Source organism: Rana temporaria, chromosome 10, assembly GCF_905171775.1.
Source record: "Rana temporaria chromosome 10, aRanTem1.1, whole genome shotgun sequence".
Lineage (NCBI taxonomy): Eukaryota > Metazoa > Chordata > Amphibia > Anura > Ranidae > Rana > Rana temporaria.
In genome coordinates, this window is record NC_053498.1 from 132,913,406 (window position 1) to 132,937,285 (window position 23,880).

The 23,880-nt window shown below is 48.8% G+C and overlaps 2 protein-coding genes across 2 annotated transcripts in view; one reads left to right on the plus strand and one right to left on the minus strand.

The window, feature by feature from the left end:
* ILVBL (ilvB acetolactate synthase like) overlaps nucleotides 1–14,425 on the minus strand; it is a 79,700-nt gene extending 65,275 nt beyond the window's left edge. Inside the window, exon 1 of the mRNA XM_040326293.1 lies at nucleotides 14,302–14,425. The gene's annotated coding sequence lies outside the window, so the exon portion shown is untranslated. The remainder of the gene's footprint in view (nucleotides 1–14,301) is intronic.
* LOC120915626 (trichohyalin-like) lies at nucleotides 1,065–3,113 on the plus strand. The gene is made up of 2 exons (XM_040326294.1): nucleotides 1,065–1,293; nucleotides 2,081–3,113. Exons 1-2 carry the CDS (start codon nucleotides 1,282–1,284, stop codon nucleotides 3,062–3,064), a joined length of 996 nt encoding a protein of 331 aa, XP_040182228.1. The 5' UTR covers nucleotides 1,065–1,281; the 3' UTR covers nucleotides 3,065–3,113.
* Nucleotides 14,426–23,880: the final 9,455 nt, after the last annotated feature.

The window sequence follows — 23,880 nt, forward strand, 5'->3', positions numbered from 1 at the left end:
TGTACTATTTTTAGAGCCTCAGTGAGATTTTTTTTAATTGTCCCTGGTTTAAAAAAAAAATAAATAAAAAATATTTAACATTATATATATATAAAAAAATTATAATATATATAATTATATATAAAATATAGCAGGTTCCTCGGACAATAATGACTTTTGTATTACATTTAAATTTCCATCACACTGCACAGGAGTCATGTCATGTCATGTTTACTCCTTTGACCATATATGGCAGTTGTGTTTCCATGGGGATGGAAGGCTAATAGAATGTCTGCCTTCTATCTCCATGGAAACACAACTGCCGTATATGTTCCAAGGAGTAAACAAGACATGACCTTTCAACTCAAATCTCCTGCAGCAGTTATATGAAAAGCAAACTCCTATAATGTGTCCTCTGTAGAATATTGTATATTTAGAATATTCTACATTAGGAAGTGAAGGGTAATTATACTATTTTTAGAGCCTCAGTGAGATTTTTTAATTGTCCCCAGTTATTATTTTTTTTTTTTACAGGAGTCCCTGTAAAAAAACATCCCTTGTAATAGAATAAAACATGACAGGTCCTCTTAAATATGAGACCTGGGGTTCAAAAGACCTCAAATCTTATATTTACACTAAAATGCAGTAAATAAAAAAGTGTAATTTGAAAAATAAAAAATAAATGTCCCTTTAAGAGCTATGGGCGAAAGTAACGTTTTGACGTCGCTTCCGCCCTGCAATGATTTGGAGACTGTCGAGCGCCATCTTCCCCTCACTTGTCTCCATGCCAGGCTAGGGACAGGTCTGGATCGCCTTCACCGTTACCGAGAGCCACGGTAAGCGGCGGAGGTCCCTGTTGCCGATAAAAGTGATCTTGCGGCAAATCTGACGCAGAGACCACTTTTATCTGAAAGCGAACCGCCGGCTCTTGAAGAGGATACAGGGGGCTAGCTGCTACCATAACAACTGTATTCCTCTTCAAAGACAGGACGTTTATAGTCATCCTGTGGAAAGCTAGCGGTTAAAAAAAAAAAAACACAATTATTGATGTACACTGGAACCTTAACCCCAAAGCCCCTCCCCCACTATTAGAAAATCTGTTCAAATCATAAGACGTTATTGCCTTGGCCTGTGAATCGGCTCCTGGTCAGTCGTTGTGTAATGATTGCCGTTAGTCGTAGTTCTGGCCAATGACTGTGTGTGATATCTTGTTATAAATAATGATCGCTAAATCTTGTCTTTTTTTGTCTTTACAGTTTGTTATTATACGTTGAGTATCAAGAGGAATTCACAGAGCAAAAGATGTGCAGCAGAGTAAGTATCTACCTTTCATTTCACTATTCTGACACAATACATATATGTAAAGGGAGGGGCACATGACATCATTGGCAGAATATGGACACATGGCCACGTTTGTTTTCATTTGCCCTTTATTCCCACCTACATATCCTGTGAAGAACATATTATCTGTCCCTGGGTGGCCATGCTCACTCCTTCACTGTATCTATAGAAGGGGTCATCACCACCACCCAGGCTGGACTACAAACCGGTTCATACTGGTTACATATAGGGGATGGGCGATTAGTAGTTTTCAGAAGAACATCAGTAATACTATCCATCCACAGAATTTTTGGCAAGATCATTGGGTATTTTCTGTACTTGCTGAAAATGGTCTTAGCCTAAAAAATGAAAACCCCAAATTCTGAGCAATTGGTGAGGGAAAAGCCTCCAATGGGGACACCCGAATGGCAGGAATTCCATTCACTTTAGAGAGTTTTACTTGAATTTCCTGTTGCGTCTCTAGGACAGGAAGTGATGGGAAATCTCCTGGACACAGAATAAAAATAACTTTATATGGGTATGAACGATCCCCTATACCATATATCAGAAGATTTTGGATCGACATAGACTGTGTGCAGGGAGGGGCGATGCCAAACATGGAGATCTAGACTATGGGTCACACTTCATGTAATGCAGATCAAACTTTACAAGTAACTTCTAAATCACATCACTAACCGTACAAAACCAAATCCAAATTCATGCCAATGAAACTCAAATTTTATATCAGAACTCCCACTGACTTTTTTCTTTTTATTTATAGGTTAATATAAACAGTCAGAGGATAGTGCTGACGACAGATGAAAGAATTAGGAAGAAAGAAGCAAAGGAAATGAAAGCAAGGCTGGAAATAATCGATAGATGCCAAACCAATAAAAAAATAGTATGGGAAAATAAAAGAAGAGCAGAGGAGAAGAGGATAGAGGAGGATAAAAAAAAACAGGAGGTTAGATTGAGAACAACAGAGAGGGACAAGAAAATAGAGAAGAAAAAGGTAAAACAGGGCCAAGAAATGATGAAAAACATTCTAACCCGCAATGCAAGATTACATCAGGAGAGAGTGGATAAGGAGAAACAGCGGGAGGAGAAAGACAAGAAGTTGGCGAAGATCGCACAGGAAAGGGACGAGAATTGGAGGAAAAGACAGAAGAAAGAGCGAGAAAAGGCAAACGAAATGAGGGAATACATTCTAACCCGCAATGCGAGATCACTGCAGGAGAGAATGGAGAAGGAGAATAAGCGGGAGGAGAGAGAAAAGAAAATAGCACAGGAAGTACAGGCAAGGGCCAAGAAGCCGAAAGAGAAGATAGAGCTAAAAGAGGAACAAAAGATGACGGAAAGCAATGCATCCCTCAATGCGAGAAGGCGCCTGAGAAGTATGGAGGACAGGGAGAAGGCGCGGCAATGGAGAGACAGGAAGAGGGCAAGGGATGAACAGAAAAAGGCAGAGGAGCTGAGGGAAGAAAAGAGGAAAGAGCAAGAAAAGGAGCGAGAAAAGGAACATTTAAGACATGAAAAAATCATCCACAAAATGAAAATGCAGTACCTGAGAACTAAAAGCGAGATACACCGGCTGGTGGAAGAAACCAAGGAAATGCGGGAAGAACGGGAGATAGTACGGAATCAGAAAGTAGAGGAGAGGATAGAGGAAGAAATACAGACTAAAAACATTCGGGCCGTCTATGCATTAGTCAGAAAAGAAGGCGAGGTGTTGGAAAAATACAACCGAGGAATTCTCCCACACTAAACAGGACAGGAGGCGGAGAGAGAGCACGTCAGATCGTAAGGTCGTCATAGGGCAGGAGGGGGGGGGGGGGTCATAGGGCAGGAGGGGGGAGGGGTCGTCATAGGGCAGGAGGGGGGGGAAGGGGTCGTCATAGGGCAGGAGGGGGGGGAAGGGGTCGTCATAGGGCAGGAGGGGGGGAAGGGGTCGTCATAGGGCAGGAGGGGGGGAAGGGGTCGTCATAGGGCAGGAGGGGGGGAGGGGTCGTCATAGGGCAGGAGGGGGGGAAGGGGTCGTCAGAGGGCAGGAGGGGGGGAAGGGGTCGTCAGAGGGCAGGAGGGGTCGTCATAGGGCAGGAGGGGGGAGGGGTCGTCATAGGGCAGGAGGGGGGAGGGGTCGTCATAGGGCAGGAGGGGGGGAGGGGTCGTCATAGAGCAGGAGGGGGGGAAGGGGTCGTCATAGGGCAGGAGGGGGAAGGGGTCGTCATAGGGCAGGAGGGGGGAAGGGGTCATCATAGGGCAGGAGGGGGGGAGGGGTCGTCATAGGGCAGGAGGGGTCGTCATAGGGCAGGAGGGGTCGTCATAGGGCAGGAGGGGTCGTCATAGGGCAGGCGGGGTCATCATAGGGCAGGAGGGGTCATCATAGGGCAGGAGGGGGGGAGGGGTCATCATAGGGCAGGAGGGGGGAGGGGTCGTCATAGGGCAGGAGGGGGGGGAGGGGTCATCATAGGGCAGGAGGGGGGGAGGGGTCGTCATAGGGCAGGAGGGGTCGTCATAGGGCAGGAGGGGTCGTCATAGGGCAGGAGGGGTCGTCAAAGGGCAGGAGGGGGGAGGGGTCGTCATAGGGCAGGAGGGGAGGAGGGGTCATCATAGGGCAGGAGGGGGGGAGGGGTCATCATAGGGCAGGAGGGGGGGGAAGGGGTCGTCATAGGGCAGGAGGGGGGAGGGGTCGTCATAGGGCAGGAGGGGTCGTCATAGGGCAGGAGGGGGGGAAGGGGTCGTCATAGGGCAGGAGGGGGGGAAGGGGTCGTCATAGGGCAGGAGGGGGGAGGGGTCGTCATAGGGCAGGAGGGGGGAGGGGTCATCATAGGGCAGGAGGGGGGGAAGGGGTCGTCATAGTGCAGGAGGGGGGAAGGGGTCGTCATAGGGCAGGAGGGGGGAGGGGTCGTCATAGGGCAGGAGGGGGGGAGGGGTCGTCATAGGGCAGGAGGGGGGGAAGGGGTCGTCATAGGGCAGGAGGGGGAAGGGGTCGTCATAGGGCAGGAGGGGGGAAGGGGTCATCATAGGGCAGGAGGGGGGGAGGGGTCATCATAGGGCAGGAGGGGGGGAGGGGTCGTCATAGGGCAGGAGGGGTCGTCATAGGGCAGGAGGGGTTGTCATAGGGCAGGAGGGGAGGAGGGGTCATCATAGGGCAGGAGGGGGGAGGGGTCATCATAGGGCAGGAGGGGGGGAGGGGTCATCATAGGGCAGGAGGGGGGAGGGGTCGTCATAGGGCAGGAGGGGTCGTCATAGGGCAGGAGGGGGGGGAGGGGTCGTCATAGGGCAGGAGGGGGGAGGGGTCGTCATAGGGCAGGAAGGGGGGAAGGGGTCGTCATAGGGCAGGAGGGGTCATCATAGGGCAGGAGGGGGGGAGGGGTCATCATAGGGCAGGAGGGGGGGAGGGGTCGTCATAGGACAGGAGGGGGGGAGGGGTCATCATAGGACAGGAGGGGGGGGAAGGGGTCGTCATAGGACAGGAGGGGGGGAAGGGGTCGTCATAGGACAGGAGGGGGGGTTGTCATAGGACAGGAGGGGGGGAGGGGTAGTCATAGGACAGGAGGGGGGGTCGTCATAGGACAGGAGGGGGGGAGGGGTCGTCATAGGACAGGAGGGGTCGTCATAGGACAGGAGGGGGGGAGGGGTCGCCATAGGACAGGAGGGGTCGTCATAGGACAGGAGGGGGGAGGGGTCGTCATAGGACAGGAGGGGTCGTCATAGGACAGGAGGGGTCATCATAGGACAGGAGGGGGGGAGAGGTCGTCATAGGACAGGAGGGGGGGGGGTCGTCATAGGACAGGAGGGGGGGGAGGGGTCATCATAGGACAGGAGGGGGGGAAGGGGTCGTCATAGGACAGGAGTGGGGGAAGGGGTCGTCATAGGACAGGAGGGGGGGAGGGGTCATCATAGGACAGGAGGGGGGGAAGGGGTCGTCATAGGACAGAAGGGGGGGAAGGGGTCGTCATAGGACAGGAGGGGGGGAAGGGGTCGTCATAGGACAGGAGGGGGGAAGGGGTCGTCATAGGGCAGGAGGGGGGGAAGGGGTCGTCATAGGGCAGGAGGGGGGAGGGGTCGTCATAGGGCAGGAGGGGGGGAAGGGGTCGTCATAGGACAGGAGGGGGGAAGGGGTCGTCATAGGGCAGGAGGGGGGGAAGGGGTCGTCATAGGGCAGGAGGGGGGAGGGGTCGTCATAGGGCAGGAGGGGGGAGGGGTCATCATAGGGCAGGAGGGGGGGAAGGGGTCGTCATAGTGCAGGAGGGGGGAAGGGGTCGTCATAGGGCAGGAGGGGGGAGGGGTCGTCATAGGGCAGGAGGGGGGGAGGGGTCGTCATAGGGCAGGAGGGGGGGAAGGGGTCGTCATAGGGCAGGAGGGGGAAGGGGTCGTCATAGGGCAGGAGGGGGGAAGGGGTCATCATAGGGCAGGAGGGGGGGGAGGGGTCATCATAGGGCAGGAGGGGGGGAGGGGTCGTCATAGGGCAGGAGGGGTCGTCATAGGGCAGGAGGGGTCGTCATAGGGCAGGAGGGGGGGAGGGGTTGTCATGGGACAGGAGGGGGGGGAAGGGGTCGTCATAGGATAGGAGAGGGGGGTAGTCATAGGACAGGAGAGGGGGGGGTAGTCATAGGATAGGAGAGGGGGGGGAAGGGTAGTCATAGGACAGGAGAGGGGGGAGGGTAGTCATAGGACAGGAGAGGGGGAGGGTAGTCATAGGACAGGAGAGGGGGGAGGGTAGTCATAGGACAGGAGAGGGGGGAGGGTAGTCATAGGACAGTAGAGGGGACAGGCTGATTAGAGAAAGGATAGAGGGGGAAGGGTAGCGAAAAAGGGGGAAGAAAAAGGAGAGAGGGGGGGAGGATAGGGATTGTTGGACCAGCTATAGGAGGGGGTTGGACGCTGGTTCCTTTTTATTATTATTATTTTGGTGTGTGTTAAACCAGCCATAGGGGGAGGCTGGTTCCTTTTTTAGGTGTGTGTTGGACCAGAAATTGGGGAAGGTTGGAGGCTGGTACTTTTCTAATAATAATAATAAATAATATTATTATTATTATTGTTATTATTATTGTTATTATTATTATTATTATTATTATTATTATTATTATTATTATTATTAAGGTGTGTGTTGGACCAGAAATAGGGGAAGGTTGGAGGCTGGTACTTTTCTAATAATAATAATAAATAATATTATTATTATTATTATTATTATTATTATTATTATTATTATTATTATTATTAAGGTGTGTGTTGGACCAGCTATATGGCTGGTTCCTTTTATTGTAGGTGAATCTGTTAGTTTTAGCAGGGCTTGGCCACTGGCAGGGTGCTATTAACTCCCCAGAAGGCTATCAAATCCGCTATCAAATCACTCTTAAAGTGGTGCCCATTCATTTCAATAGGCAGTGGTGGTGGAGGAGGAGCTCCCGCACCGTCCCAAAGATGCTGCCGGGCAGTAAAAATTTTCCTGTCTTGCAAGCGCACCGCCTGAGTGTGAAAGCTCTCAGGATGGTACTTTCTTTTATTATTATTTTTTAGGTGTGTGTTGAACAAAGCACTCTGGACAGAGCCTCGTGTGGCCACGCCGTTTTAAATTGTGAAAGTGGGTGCGGGGAGAGGATCCCCCGCCTACTGTAACAGGGGGGGGTGGAGTGGTTGCAGATGCTGGAACATGTAGCATGTTCTATAGGTGAACTTATCATTAAGGCTCCTTTCACACCTTGGCGTTCCGTTTTTCAGGCAGAATTACCCAAAATACGTTCTTATACTTTTTTGGGGCATCGGGCGTCCCGAAATACTATTTGTGCATTTTTGCCACGATTCTTCGGGCGCCAATTTGGTGCCACTGAAAATAACAGGGATCACAATTTGCAAAGTTTCCAAATCCCAAACCTCATGCACACGGGACGTTATAAAAAAAAGCCAATAACATTCGCTGTAGAAAGCTGTAGAGTGAGATTTTCTGTGTTTTTTAGCAAAACTATATTCCCATAAAAGCTTAGGGCTCAAAAACGCTGATAAACGCTGAATAGCCGTGTTTTTCGTTATTTAACCACTTACTGCCCGGCCTATAGCAGAATGATGGCCGGGCGGTGGTTGCGCTATCCTGACTGGACACAATATGACGTCCAGCAGGATAACAGCCACCGTGTGCCCCTGGGGGGGGGCGTGCATTGGCTGTTATCCTGCTGGACGTCATATTACGTCCAGTCAGGATAGCGCAACCACCGCCCGGCCGTCATTCTGCTATAGGCCGGGCAGTAAGTGGTAAACACAGGCATAGGAAGTGATGTCAAGCTCCACGACGCAGCATGAAAAGAGTCCCCACCGTCTTGCGCTACACTTTTAGCGCCAGCCTTATGAGGTAGACTGGGCCGCAAGACAAATCGGCCTGGAGCCCCCATATTGGCTTTCGGAATTTACAAATGCAGCAATTTTGAAATCAGTAAAAAGGTTTAGCGCTGGGAAACACTTTTTGATAGCTAAAATGTGCATTTTATATACAACTCTATAGATCAGACCAAAATGAGGGACAAATGAGGAGGAATGAGGGACAGAGGGACATTGCTCCAAATCAGGGACAGTCCCTCAAAATCAGGGACAGTTGGGAGCTATGCTACACGAACAGAGGACGTCCACATGTACATAAACTGACCGCTCCATGCTTTAGATAGATGTACACACACACACACAACCAAATTAGGAGAGAGTAGATCGCACACACAGATTATAGGATGAGGCCGTACTACAAACATACACCCAACATTAGAAAAAGGATGACTAGCATCCAGTAGGGTAGATTAGTGTAGTTAGTGTAGGTCCTGCCCTAGAAGAGTCTACCTTGCCGTGGTGGGCAGGCTTGGAATCTCTTGGTCAAAAGAGTGTCTTCACTTCTGGCCAATTGATTTTACCAAAGGACTCTTGGTTTAATCCGAATATATATATAATTGGAAAAGGAAAAAATATGTATACCACTTGGATGCACAGGCCACATTTGCAAGGCTGGAAGGGGCTCTTTGGCTACTTCTTCCAATTCTGGGGTGTGTAGGGATATGTAATAGGTGTTTCTCTTCCGTTCATGGACGGACACAGCAGCCTTTGACCTTAGGGTTATATCCGCTTCCTTCCAGGAGAGTTAGGCAGAAACAAAGCACTTTGAGGCCCCATACTCACGAGCAAACATGTCTGCTGAAACTGGCCCGCAGGCCAGTTTCAGCAGACATGTTTGGTCGTGTGTGGGCGCGAGCGGGCCGAATTCCAGCAAACATTTGCCCGCCGGGCCTTTTCCCAGCAGACAAATATTCCTGGACTTGTTTTAAAACAGTCCGCTGGAATTCTGCCCGCTCGGACATGTACGGTCGTCAGTACAGACCTACCGTACATGTCCAGGCGCCCGCCGTCCCTCGCATGCGTCGAATGACTTCGACGCATGCGTGGAAGCATTTTAAAGGCGGGCCGCCCACGTCGCCGCGTCATTGTCGCGGCGACACCGCGTCATCGACGCGGCGACACCGCGGACACGCCCCGCGTATTGTTTACGCGCGGACTTCTGTACGATGGTGTGTACAACCATCGTACAGAAGCCCTCTGGCAGACATGTATGGTGGAAACGGTCCGACGGACCGCTTTCACCATACATGTTTGGTCGTGAGTACCCGGCCTAAGTGTTAACAACACTTTCCTCAGTGCAGCTCCTCCCAGGGGGCGTGGTTCCCCAGGTATAACCCATACCCTGCTCTAGCAGCTCCAGTTTTTTTCTGCCTAACGACAGGAGAGGACAGGCACTCTAGAGTCCTGTACTCTGGAGATTTTTTTTCTTGCGATTTTCTTGTTTTTTATTATTTTGTTCCTGCATTTTTGAATCCTGTGATTCTTCTATCACATGCCGACTGGGTGACAGGCTGGGTCTTGACTCTTGTAGTCCCCCCATGTTCGGCCATTGAGCGTGTGCCGGCCCTCATCTCAGCTCTGGGTCGTCCACGACAGGCCCCATTGCTCCAGGGGCGGCCGGGGAACTACATGTTCCAGGACACACATATGACTGGTCTCTATGGCTTTGTCACAGTGTGTCTGGCCGACAGCCATGCCGTTAGTGGATGTTGGATCTGTCTGGGATACCTCCAGCCGGTGGTCGCAGGACAGGTAAGTAGTGGCCCCTTGCTCAGGTAAGGTGGTATGGCTGGTGTTTTCCCTGGGGAGGTCGGCTGTACTTGAGGCGTTTCTCGCCAGGTTTGAAGCAGCTGGTGCCCAGTAGGGGGGTACAAAGCGCCCCCTCCCTGAGCCTGCTTCTGGGGATGTCTCTGACAATGCAGGTTTAACCCACATGGACTGTGAGGATGACTCTGCCTCAGGGTCAGTAAATGATAGAATTTGTTGGAGCTCTTATTCTGCGTTGCGTAATACTCATAAACTTGAGGATTTGGCGGGAGCACCAGTTGTGCCGGTCCCTTTTGGGTTCCGCAAGCCACCCAGCACCGCAAAAAAGTATTTCCCTGTGTTCCTTATTTGGAGCATTTGCTATGTAAGGAATGGGACACACCACAAAAAGTTTTTGCTGTTCCTGAAAAACTTTGCGGTCCGTTATCCCTTTGAGGAGGACTTTAAAAAAAAAAAAAAAAAAAGTGGGTCTCTCCTTCGTCAGCGGACCCTCCTGTGTCCAGACTGAGTAAGGCCACCACATTACCTGTGGTGGGGGCTCCTGCTTTTACGGACCCCACTGATAGGAGAGTAGAGTCTGTGGCCCGCTCTGTGTTCACAGTTGTGGGTTCGGCTGTGAGACCGGTCGTGGCGGGGTCTCTGGTGTCGCAGACACTGACTGAACGGGCAAAGTTGTTGCTGCAGAAGCTGGAGGAGCAGGATGCTTCCGAGACCTGCAAGGACCTGGCTGAACAATTGGTTCAGGGTCTAACATTTGTCTGTGAGTCGGCCCTGGATACGCTTCCCTTGCTTTCCAGAGCCTCCGCCTATGCAGTGGTACTACCCCGCCTTGTGTGGCTGAAATGCTGGTCTACGGACCGATCCTCCAAGAAGGCCTTGGTGGATTTGCCCTTTAAGGGTGAGCGACTTTTTGGGGCATCCCTGGATGACATCATTAAGGATGCCGAATTGTAAAAACCCCTTGGGTCATGTAGCAGCATATTGGTCCGGTCCTTAAGTGGTTAAAGTTGAACTTTACGCAACATTTCTTTTTTTTATCTTTGGATAGAGTAAGGGATGGTTATAGCCCCTGCTAATTCTTTTTTGCCATCCGTTTATTTCCGTTCATTTCCTGCCCCAGAAATCTTTGCAGATTAAGGGAATCCCCCGCCCCCCCCAAGGCCCTCAGAACTAGTGTCCCCACTGGAAAATTTCAGTGCATGAAGGGGTGTGACCTTGACAGGAAGGGGTGGACCATATTTAAATGAGGGGTTGCACGAGTTTAGTTGGGCCTAGGGCAGCACAAAACCTAAATACACCACTGGATATAGGCATGACACCCATTATTATTGTCCCTCCTGTCCTGGCAATCCTGGTCTTTGCATTGGCATATGTTTTTTACGCTTCCACACACGAGTGAAGTTTTAGCGTAGGGTAAAGCATTTCACAGGCTAGGACACACTTACACAGGGTCTCTCAAGATGCCGTCGCATTTTGAGAGACCCAAACCTGGAACCGAAAAGTTGAACAGTTACAAAAAAAAGTGTAAAAAAAGAGAAAAAGTACAACACAAAAAAATATATAAAATAAAAAATAAAAATAAATTGTTATCGTTTTATTGTTCTCTCCCTCTCTATTCTCTCTCTATTGTTCTGTTCTTTTTTACTGTATTCTATTCTGCAAAGTTTTATTGTTATTATGTTTTATCATGCTTGCTTTTCAGGTATGTAATTAACTTTACTGTTTTCCGGTGCGTCATTCAGCTGTTGCGCGGATTTATCTATCTTGACAGCAACAGCGTTTGCTCCCACGACACATAAAGCCGCGACTCCAACTCTGTAGGAGGTGAATTCACCACCACAGTTAAAAAAAGAGCATATATGCCGAAGCATGGGGGTATTAGGGGCGGAGGAGCGATTTTGCTCCTTATGCCGCGTACATAAGGTCGAAATTCTGACAGAGGCTTGCCCGTGGAAAAGTCAGACCGTGTATACGCGACATAACTTTTTTGCGGGAGGATGTCCCCATGCTTTGGCATATATAAATGGTGCATGTATGCCCATCATTAGAAGTGGGTGGATGAAGGGAGGTATTCTAATGGTGGGCATACTCACCGATCAATCTCTTTCTCTTCCGTTCATGGACGGACACAGCAGTAATTGACCTTAGGGTATTATCCTTCCTTTCAGGAGATTGACTAGGCAGAAAAACAGCACTTCAAGTGTAAAAACACTTCTCTCAGTACAGTACCTCCCAGGGGGCGGGTTCCCCTGGGTACATCACTCTCTCTGCATCATGCAGCCCCAGTTTTTTTCTGCCTAGCGTAAGGAGAAGACATGGCTCCTCTGGGCCCATGTGCTTTGGAGATTTTTTGCGATTTTTTAGCTTTTATTTTATTTTTTCCTGCATTTTTGGATCCTGGGATCTACAATCAACTGTCGACTGGGTGACAGGCTGGATCCTCGATCCTTGTAGTCCTCCCATGTTCGGCCATCAAGCGTGCGCCGGCCTGTAATTTTTTATTAGCAGACAGCCTAGGGAATAAAATGGCCGTTGCAACTTTTTATGTCGCATGGCATTTGTGCAACAATTTTTCAAATGCATTTAAAAAACAAAATAGTTTCTTCATTGCTTTCAGGCTTAGGCAAATGACATCATACATCCCAGGTGTCTTTAGGAGGGGTTTTCTCAGCTAAACACACCTTCCTGCATGCATGCCTTAACTAAGGGCAGGTGGATTTTAGGAAGTAAATAAAACAAGAATCATTTGCCCTAACGCAAGATGGCCACAGCCAGAAATGCTAGGGTGTATTTTTCAAAGTGATATCTTAGCAAAATAAAGCATGGATACATGGATCAATGGATGTATGAGTTTGCTTTGAATATTAAAAATTCAGTAAAATTAAACCCACCTCGCATTTGTACTTGCTCTTTGTGTCTCTCCCCCCCCCCCCCCCCCGGACTGGCTGCGATCCAGATGGCAGGGTGACATCCCCACATTGGACGCGGACGACTGGGATGATGTCTGGGATCTCCCTTTTCGCTCACTTGTCTCTATTCGAGACAGGTTGGTGCAATATAAAATAGTTCATAGAGCATACTTCACCCCACACAGGCTTCATAAGATGAACCCAGCACATTCCCCAGAGTGTTGGAGGTGTGGCGCCTCCCATGGCGACTTCTCCCACATCTTCTGGCGGTGCCCTGAGGTGAAACAGTACTGACGGTGCTAGACATGATCAATAAGTGATCCAGCTGCCATTGGTGATGGAGGTGTGTCTCTTGGGAATAATTGAGAACATTGTCCCGACCTCCGCAAAACGCATTTTGGTCAGCCTGTTGCTTTTCTACGCACGTAAAAATATTGCTATGCACTGGAAGAAACCCACACCCCCCTTTCTGGTGCAGTGGAAGCGCCTGGTGAACACCAGCCTTCCCCTGTACAGAGACACATATGTCAATCGTGGCTGTCCGCTGAAGTACGACAAGGTTTGGCGCGCTTGGCTGGCGGAGTGACACATATGTCACGATTGACATATGTGTCTCTGTACAGGGGAAGGCTGGTGTTCACCAGGCGCTTCCACTGCACCAGAAAGGGGGGTGTGGGTTTCTTCCAGTGCATAGCAATATTTTTACGTGCGTAGAAAAGCAACAGGCTGACCAAAATGCGTTTGGTCAGCCTCTGAATTTCTCAGAGGGGGCGGTGCCACGGCGAGTGAATGTGTATCATGTAGCCGATGATACAAGCAGAGGCTGCGGGCGCTCCGCCTCCGGCCGCCTCTCGCCCCGGGGATTGGGGAGTTTCTCTGAGGGGGCGGTGCCACGGGGAGTCACAGGAACGGAGCTGCCCATGCTGTTCGCGCTATGTGAGAACAAGGTTAAAGGTAAAAAAAGAAGACAATACTTTTAAAACCGGAACAGTTATTAGTGTTGCTAGTGTGAACTCAGTGTTGCTAGTGTCAACCATAAGTGCAAAAGGTTTGGCGCGCTTGGCTGGCGGAGTCTGAGACTGCTCGCTGAAAAGTATAATTAGAGACACTGATTTGTGACTTGGTCCTTGTGAGTAAGGATGAGCTCTGGCGTGTTCGCATAGAACACGTGCAGAGCCCGCCAGGAAGTGTGCACGGCGCTGTGCTAATCACAGCCAGGGAGACATTGTCCCGATGCTCGGCTGCAGGGATCGTGAAATGTCTCCCTGGCGCAGCGCCGTGCACACTTCCTGGCGGGCTCTGCACGTGTTTTCATTGCGAACACGCCAGAGCTCATCCTTACTTGTGAGTGGTTTCGGTTGAGCCGCTTTATGGGCCCACTGGGGCTATAGCTAGAAAGAGATTTGATGCACCCTCACCCTAACCTATCTTCTGTTATTATGTACACGTTGCAGTAGTATATTGTACCTGATATTTCGGTGTATGTATTGTACGCACTTGAGCCATGTATGTATCTTGTTTTGTTTTTCTTTTGTACTATGAGAAATACCTTAATAAAAACAACTTTTGAAATTAAATTGTGTTTCTTGGTTTGTGTTGCTCAAGTGCAGTGTAGTTCCACTTTAAAGTGTTACCTCCCCTAAAAAAATTGGTTACTGTAAGCAGGTTATACAGCACAGTACACTTGTGCAATTTGACCCCCTGTATCACCTGCAAAACCTGTCTGATCCTGCCTGGCCATGCCCTCCCCCCTGTAAACTGACCACGGTTTATCGTGGCTGCTGAGCCCTTCCCCTCCTGCTGCTCTCATAATACAACATCCTCGCAACAAACCAGTCCCCAGTGCATTTTTTTTTACATGCCAGTGGGGGTGGGGGGGGGGGAGGAGAGAGAGCGCCAAGGCAGTATTTGTAGTCCTACAACAGTTGAAGAGACATCACCGGTCACCTACCTGTACCGAGTCTGAAGACCTCATCACATGCTGGATCTGGTCCAGACAGGTGTAGAGCGGTAGAATCTGCAGGGTGCCGACATCACAGATGACCCGTCTACCGCACACAGGAGATCTGCGGAGGAGAACGATGAATGGATTATTTGGAGAGCACTGGGATGGTGGCTGGAGAAGGATGGGGAGAACTGGAGAGCAGGAGGGGGGGGCAGAAAGAACAGGGGGGGGCAGAAAGAACAGGGGTGGAGAGAACTGTGGGGGGGGGGCTAGAGAGTGTGGTGGGGGAGGAGAACACTGGGGGGGGGAACTGCAAGGAGAACTGTATAGGAGGAGAAGCAGGGTGGCTGCATATAAAGGAAATGAGCTTTCTATATTCCTCCATACAGCCGCGGAATGCTGTATGGAGGAATATAGAAAGCGAATTTTCTCTATATGCAGCCCCCTGCCCCTGGCGGGCATCTCCTGCGTACCATCACTGAGCTGGCTGGCCTGGCTGGGTCTGTATTCGGTGGTGACGCTGTAACACGGTCCCGCCCCCCCTAGACCGGCTTGTGTGATAGGCTGAACACTAAGGCCCCGTACACACGAGAGGATCCATCCGCTGGAATTGATCCGCGGACCGGCTCCAGCGGATAGATCCCCTGGTGTGTACAATCCAGCGGATCTGTTTCCGCGGATTTTTATCCCCTGGGATGGATTTCAAGCGGATAAAAATTTGAAGACATGCTTTCAAATCTATCCGCTTGAATCCATCCCAACGGATTGATCCGCTGGTCTGTACAGACTCACCGGATCAATCCGTCCGAATGGATCCCCCGCATGCGTCGTAATGATTCGACGCATGCGTGGAATTCCTTATATGACAGCGTCGCGCACGTCGCCGCGTCATCATCGCGGCGACGGCGCGACACGTCATCGCGATGGGATTTCGGCGCGGATTTCGATCCGGTGGTGAGTACACTCCATCGGATCAAAATCCTCAGAAATCCTCGAGAGGATTTATCCGCGGAAATGGTCCGTTGGACCGTATATGCGGATAAATCCTCTCGTGTGTACTAGGCCTGATTCTATCTACTATCACATGAGCCGGTCTAGGGGGGTGGGACCGTGTTACAGCATCACCGCCGAACACAGACCCAGCCAGCTAGCTCAGTGATGATACGCGGGAGCAGGAGAGAGGGGACTGGGAGCACTGCAGCCCCACAACTGAAACCGGCCACAGGACAGGCAGCCTACTGGGAAATCTCCCGATAGGTCAGTCCGGCTCTGCCAACAGGACTGATAAAAATAATAATAATTGCAATCTATAATACAAAATTAATAAAAAAATAAATAAAATAAAAAACACTGACACTGTCCATACCCCTCCTTAAAAAAAAGGATTGTAAAAAAAAAAAAAATGTAAAAAATAAAAAAAAGATTGTAAAAAAATAAAATAAAAATACTGGCACATGTGCCACTGTCACTTGAGATTAAATACAAGTATTGGTATCGGCGAGCACTGAAAAAAAAAAAGTATCGGTACTTGTACTCAGTCTTAAAAAAAAAAGGGGTATCGGGACAACCCTAATTTGTGCAAACCAATAAATATACACTTATTGGCATTTTTTTTTTAACCAAAATATGTAGAAAACATATTGGCCTAAATTGATGAAGAAATTCGATTTTTTTTTATTGGATGTGTTATATAGCAGAAAAAAACAATGGGCCATATTCTCATAGAAGTTACGATGGAGTATCTCAGGATACTCCATCGTAACTCCCTTTTTTGGCCCGTGTATCTATGCGACTGATTCTTAGAATCATTTTCGCATAAATACACTTAAGATCCGCCATCTGTAAGTCACTTACACTGGCGGATCTTAAATGTAATGACGCCGGCCGCCGCTAGATGGCATTTATGTGAAGGACTCATTTGCGTATGCAAATGATCCTTCTACGCCGATTCCCGAACGAGTTCGCGTCGCGTAACCGTCGCTAACGTCGTTTGCGTAAGCAGAAATTTACTCCTGCTAAATGAGGAGTAAATTTCCGCAAGTCCCACGTAGGCCATGTTACGGATGGCGTCGGGTCCGCGTCGTGTTTTTTCGTTGGGTACGTCGTTTCCGTAAGTCGTTCTTGAATACGACTTTACGTCAATGACGCACACGTCGGCGTCATTGACGTTTTCCGCCGAGAACTGGAGCATGCGCACTGGGCTTTTTGAAGCCCGGCGCATGCGCAGTTCATTAGATTCGGGGGCGCGCTTAATTTGAATACAAGCCGCCCCCTTGGAGATCCGCCAGGCTACGCCGGGGCATTTACACTCCGCCATCCCAACTTACGGAGCAAGTGTTTGGGGAATACAACACTTGCTCCTGTAAGTTGGGACAGCGGAGTGTAAGTGCCTTAAGCGCAGCCCACGGATTTTTAGAGAGAATATGGGCCAATGGGCTAGATTCATGTAGAAGTTACAGCGGCGTATCTCCAGATACGCCACCGTAATTTCAAATCTGCGCCATCGTATCTTTACGCCGATTCTCAAAGGCAGATACGCTCAAAAAATAGGCTTCCTCCGCCGACGTAACTTGAATACGGCGGCGTATAATTGTGTGCCATTTTACGTTGGCCGCTAGGGGCGCTTGCGTTGTTTTCGGCGTAGAATATGCAAATGACCTAGATACGCCGATTCACAAACGTACGTACGCCCGGCGCAATTTATTTACATCGTTTACGTTAGGCTTTTTCAACATAAGGTTGCTCCTGCTATTAGGAGGCGCAGCCAATGTTAAGTATGGACGTCGTTCCCGCTTCGAAATTTGAATTTTTTACGTCGTTTGCGTAAGTCGTTCGCGAATAGGGCTGGACGTAATTTACGTTCACGTCGAAAGCAATTCACGTCGATTTGAGGCGGAATTTCGAGCATGCGCACTGGGATTCTTTCACGAACGGCGTATGCGCCGTTCGTAAAAAACGTAAAATACGCGGGGTCACCATTAATTTAAATAAAACACGCCCCCCTCATCATCATTTGAATTAGGCGCGCTTACGCCGGCCCCATTTACGCTACGCCGCCGTAAGTTAGGAGGCAAGTGCTTTGTGAATACAGCACTTGCCTCTCAAACTTACGGCGGCGCAGCGTAAATACGATACGCTGCGCCGCCGTAAGAATGGGCGCAGCTACATGAATCTAGCCCAATATTGTTTTGTTTTAAAAATTTACACTTTTTTTGTTTATAGCGCAAAAAAAAAAAAAAAAAGCAAAGGTGATCAAAAGAAAGCTTCATTTGTGGGCAAGGAAATACGTTTTTTTTGGGGTACATCGCACAATTGTCAGTTAATGTAACGCAGTGCCGAATCGCAAAAAAAAAAATGGCCTGGTCAGGAAGGGGGTAAATCTTTATATATATATATATATATATATATATATATATATATATATATATATAAATACACACAAGTATATATATATATATATATATATATATATATATATATATATATATATATATATAAAATATTAAATAGATAGCTAATATATATTATCCTCCTATTATTTATTATTATTTATTGTTATCCCTCCTATTATTTTTATACACTGAAAAAATTCTCCCCGCATTCCCTATTATTATTATTACTCCTACCACCTACTATATATCTATCTATTTATTTATCAGTATACACGTCATCATTATCATCTCTTCCTATTATTTTATCTCATTTTGTATTGCCCCTCCTATTTTATTTAATTTTTTTATTACACCTCCAATTATTTTATATTTATTGTTAACCCTTTATTATTTTACATTATTATTACACCTCCTATTATTTCATCTCATTTAGCCACTGTGTCCATCAATTGTCGCCACTGTGCCCATCAATTGCAAAATGAAGGAAAAAACGTTCTGGACAGCCGCACTCTAAAAATAAATTGCTTTTATTGTAAAATAAAAAAAAAAACACACAAAAAGCATGCCACAGCAGACGGGGTAAAAAGCTGACTAAAAGCTATGAATAAGCACTAAAGTTTGGTGTGAAACGCGTCAGTTTTTCCCCCGTCTGCTGTGGCATGCTTTTTGTGTGTTTTTTTGATTGTACAATAAAAGCAATTTATTTTTGGAGTGCGGCTGCCCAGAACGTTTTTCCTTCATTTTGCATCATTCCATGCATTGCCAGCACCCGTGGCTTTGGATCAGGTGAGGAGACTTTCTGATTAGTATCTTAAAGCGGTGATTCCTCTTTTTCATTTTGTGCCCATCAATTGCCGCCACTGTGCCCTTAATTGCCGCCACTGTGCCCATCAAATGCAGCCTCTGTTAACATTAAACACAGCCACTGTGCCCATAAAACCCAGCCACTGTGCCTATCAAACGCAGCCACTGTGCCCATCAAATGCAGCCACTGTGCTCATCAAACCCAGCCACTGTGCCCATCAAACGCAGCCACTGTGCTCATTAAACGCAGCCATTGTGCCCATCAATTGCCGCCACTGTGCCCATCAAACGCAGCCACTGTGCCCATCAATTGCCACCACTGTGGCCATCAAACGCAGCCCATGTGCCCATCAAACGCAGCCACTGTGTCCATCAATTGCCACCACTGTGGCCATCAAACGCAGCCACTGTGCCATCAAATGCAGTCACTGTGCCCTTAACTGCCGCCACTGTGCCCAACATTTGCCATCAAACGCTGCCACTGTGCCCATCAAACGCAGGCACTGTGCCCATCAATTGCCGCCACTGTGGCCATCAAACGCAGCCACTGTGCCCATCATTTGCCACCACTGTGCCCATCAAACGCAGCCACTGTGCCCATCAATTGCCGCCACTGTGCCCATCAAACGCAGCCACTGTGCCCATCAATTGCCACCACTGTGGCCATCAAACACAGCCACTGTGCCCATCAATTGCCGCCACTGAGGAAAAAAATAAAATAAATTGAGATCTTTATTAAATTAAAAAGTGAAGAATATTGGCCCAGATTCACAAAGGGCTTATGACGGCGCAACGCCATGTACGCCGTCGTAAGTCCTGATCTGGGCCGTCGTATCTATGCGACTGATTCTTAGAATCAGTTATGCATAGATATCCATTAGATCCGACAGGCGTAAGTCTCTTACACTGTCGGATCTTAAATGCAATTTTTTTTTCGCCGCTAGGTGTCGCCTCCGTCGAGTATGCAAATTAGCTAGATACGCGAATTTCTGAACGTACGCGCGGTCGACGCAGTGAAGTTACAACGTTTCGGTAAGGTTTGCGCGGCGTAAGGTTGCCCCTGCTATATGAGGGGCAACCAATGTTAAGTATGGCCGTCGTTCCCGCGTCGAAATTAAAAAAATTACGTCGTTTGCGTAAGTCGTCCATGAATGGGGCTGGACGCCATTTACGTTCACGTCGAAACCAATGACGTCCTTGCGACGTCATTTGGAGCAATGCACCCTGGGATATTTTCCGAACGGCGCATGCGCAGTACGTTCGGCGCGGGAACGCGCTTAATTTAAATGCTCCACGCCCCCTACACGGCTAATTTAAATTGGGCGGGCTTGCGCCGGGTGATTTACGCTACGCCGCCGCAACTTTACAGGTAAGTTCTTTGTGAATCAAGCACTTGCCTGTAAAACTTGCGGCGGCGTAACGTAAATGAGATACGTTACGCCCGCGGAGTTTTACGCCCATGTACGAGAATCTGGGCCATTGTGTTTTTTTCAAAATTGCTCTTTAAAAAAATGCACTAGGGGCAAGGAAAGGGTTAAAAATGTTCCCTAGTGAGTGATTCTAACTGTAGATGGAGGGAACTCCACAAGGTGAAGGGACCTCTGTGTTCCTTGCTGTAGTCACCTTCACCTCGGACAGCACTTGGATCTGTGACCTCACTGGGGACAATTTAGACACAGGATGGAATTCACCTAGCGGCATGTCTTTGGATGTGTGGGAGGAAACCGGAGTAACCCGGTGGAAACCCACGCAGGCACAGGGAGAACATGCAAACTCCAGGCAGTTAGGCTGGGATTCAAACCAGCGACCTTCTAACTGCTAGGCGGTAGCGCTAACCGCTACACCACTGTGCCGCCCTATACATGCTTAAAGTGGAGTTCCACCCATAAATACAACATTACATCAGTAGTTTTAAAAAAATGTCATTAGTCCTTTAAGAATTTTTTTTTTGTTCTTAGATGCCTTTAAAGTGTTGTTGCTAGGCAGAATAGTTAATCTTCCCACTTCCTGCACCTAGGTGCTTAATGCTTCCTAACCTACACTGCACAGACTCCTGGGAATGTAGTGGGTGTAACTTTCCAGGAGTCTGTGCACTCCCCAGTCTCAAAGAATCATGTGACTTGGACAGCACAGGTGCTGAAACCTGATCTGACACTGTTTGTGCAGCACTGAGAATGTGCGAGATCTGCAAGGCTGAAATCCAGGAAGTCATACAGTCTGGCTTCATGATGCCCACACTTAAGATGGCCCCAGTCAATTTCTATTTTATAAAGTGTCTAAATGCTGTAACAACCTAACAAAACGGACCTTAGTTTACAGACTAACTTTACTAGAATACATTAAGCTTGTGTATTACAGGGGTATTTATATTTAAAAAGTGAAATTGTGGCCGGAACTCCGCTTTAAAAAATAAAAACATTAGTTCCGTCAAAATCTGTATTTTTTCCCCCCTAGCAAATTACTTAAAAACCCCAACAGGCAGCTTCCCTCCCCCTTACCGGAAACCCCGGGGGAGGGGGGGGGGACTAATCCCCCCCAAAAAATACACCCAAAGATCACCGGTGTCGGCATTGCGGAAACCTGGCCTTGAGGCGGCAGGGAGAGCAAATCCGGCCCTGGCTGTGACTGGGAATGGAATAGGACGATGTAGGCCTGCTGTGTGTTTTTCTCTCTATGGCCGTGGCGGCCTGTCGGAGGCTTCTCACCTGAGGTAATGTTAGACAGCTGGGCCTCTGCACGTTGTGCCATGTATAGGGGTGAGCCTTGTGTCATGGTAGCGGCTAGTTCCCATCCTCACCTAGTGATGATGTCACAGGAAACATGTGACCAGGAAGCAGGAAATAGAGGGCGGGAACATGAAGTGAATAGGAGGCTGCATGCAGAGCATACGATTTCACCTCACGATTTCCCTCCCTGTCTGTTCATCTTCTTTTATATTATATCCATAGGTGTGCGCAGCCTATTGCATTAGGGTGTGCACACCAAACAGAAGCTCAAACACATGTAAATGAATATATATATATTTTTTTTTTCCACACAAACCAAACATACAGAACTCTGTGAACATAGAAATAGTGATCTGGTCCTTTCTTGTCCCTGAAAAGCAGGGAGAAAAAACAGCCAGATTAGTAAGTAAAAGCAGCACACTTTTTCACATTGTTAGACTCACAGTTAACCCCTTGATGTTAACCCTTTCCCAGCCAATGTCATTAGTACAATGTACAGTATCATCACTGTATTACTGGATTATCACTGTACTATAAGGTGACCAGATTTTTAAAATGAAATCCGGGGACATATTTTTTCTTTACTAGTAATGGCAACAATCAGCGACTCTCTGCCCGTCGCCGCCCGCCTCACAGCCTCTCAAGTCTTACTCTTCGGGCCCCGGCTACTATTGGATGGGGAGCGGAGGAAGATCACTCCGCCAGGGAAAGCAAGGAGATAGGCAGGTGGCTGGCCAGAATTTTCCCTCCACTCTGACCAGCACATGATAATCAGAAAGGGGCACAGATAATGGGAAAAATACAACCCCCCTATGCTAGTAGGCACAGCGGAGCGGGTGTGTGTAATTCTAATTTTTTTATTTTAATTCTGCGCTGATTGTCTTTGAAATTGCCCCTGCCCCCTATTAAATCTAATCTGGGGACAAAACCAGGGACAGACTTAGTCCAGGGACAGTGTCCTCAATCAGGGGACTGTCCCCTGAAACTGGGGATGTCTGGTTACCCTACTGTACTAGTGACATCAGTGTCAGATCGTGACCCTGCCAGCCAGTGTCAGTTAGTACCAGATTGCCCTCAGAGGGGCACAGTGCTCCTGACATCAGAGCATGGCACAGTGCCCCTTACATCAGAGCATGATACAGTCTTTCCTTACATCAGAGAATGGCACAGTGCTCATTACATCAGAGCATTGCACAGTGCCCCCTGACATCAGAACATAGCACAGTACTGTAGTGCCCCCTTAAATCAGAGCATGGCACAGTGTCCCCGACATCAGAGCATGGCACAGTGCCCCCTGACATCAGAGCATGGCACAGTGCCCCTTACATCACACCGGAGCATGGCACAGTGCCCCCTGCCATCAGAGCATGGCACAGTGCCCCCCGACATCAGAGCATTGCACAGTGCCCCCTGACATCAGAGCACTGCACAGTGCCCCTTACATCACACCGTAGCATGGCACAGTGCCCCCCGACATCAGAGCATTGCACAGTGCCCCCTGACATCAGAGCATTGCACAGTGCCCCCTGACATCACATCAGAGCATTGCACAGTGCCCCTTACATCACATCAGAGCATGGCACAGTGCTTCCTGACATCAGAGCATTGCACAGTGCCCCCTGACATCACATCAGAGCATGGCACAGTGCCCCTTAATCACATCAGAGCATGGCACAGTGCCCCCTGACATAAGAGCATGGCACAGTGCCCCTTACATCACATCAGAGCATGGCACGGTTCCCCCTGACATAAGAGCATTGCACAGTGCCCCCTGACATCACATCAGAGCATGGCACAGTGCCCCCTGACATAAGAGCATGGCACAGTGCCCCTTACATCACATCAGGGCATGGCACAGTGCCCCTTACATCACATAAGAGCATGGCACGGTTCCCCCTGATATAGGAGCATTGCACAGTGCCCCTACATCACATCAGAGAATGGCACAGTGCCCCCCCCGACATCAGAGCATTGCACAGTGCCACCTGACATAAGAGAATTGCACAGTGCACGTGAAACATCACATCAGAGCATGGCACAGTGTCCCCTGACATAAGAGCATGGAACAGTGCCCCTTACATCCCATAAGAGCATGGCACAGTGCCCCCTGACATCAGAGCATTGCACAGTGCCCCCTGACATCAGAGCATTGCACAGTGCCCCCTGACATCACATCAGAGCATGGCACAGTGCCCCCTGACATAAGAGCATGGCACAGTGCCCCTTACATCACATCAGAGCATGGCACGGTTCCCCCTGACATAAGAGCATTGCACAATGCCCCTTACATCACATCAGAGCATGGCACAGTGCTCCCCCGACATCAGAGCATTGCACAGTGCCACCTGACATAAGAGAATTGCACAGTGCACGTAAAAAACATCACATCAGAGCATGGCACAGTGTCCCCTGACATAAGAGCATGGCACAGTGCCCCTTACATTACATCAGAGCATGGCACGGTTCCCCCTGACATAAGAGCATTGCACAGTGCCCCTTACATCACATCAGAGCATGGCACAGTGCTCCCCCGACATCAGAGCATTGCACAGTGCCCCCTGACATAAGAGAATTGCACAGTGCACGTGAAACATCACATCAGAGCATGGTACAGTGTCCCCTGACATAAGAGCATGGCACAGTGCCCTTATATCCCATAAGAG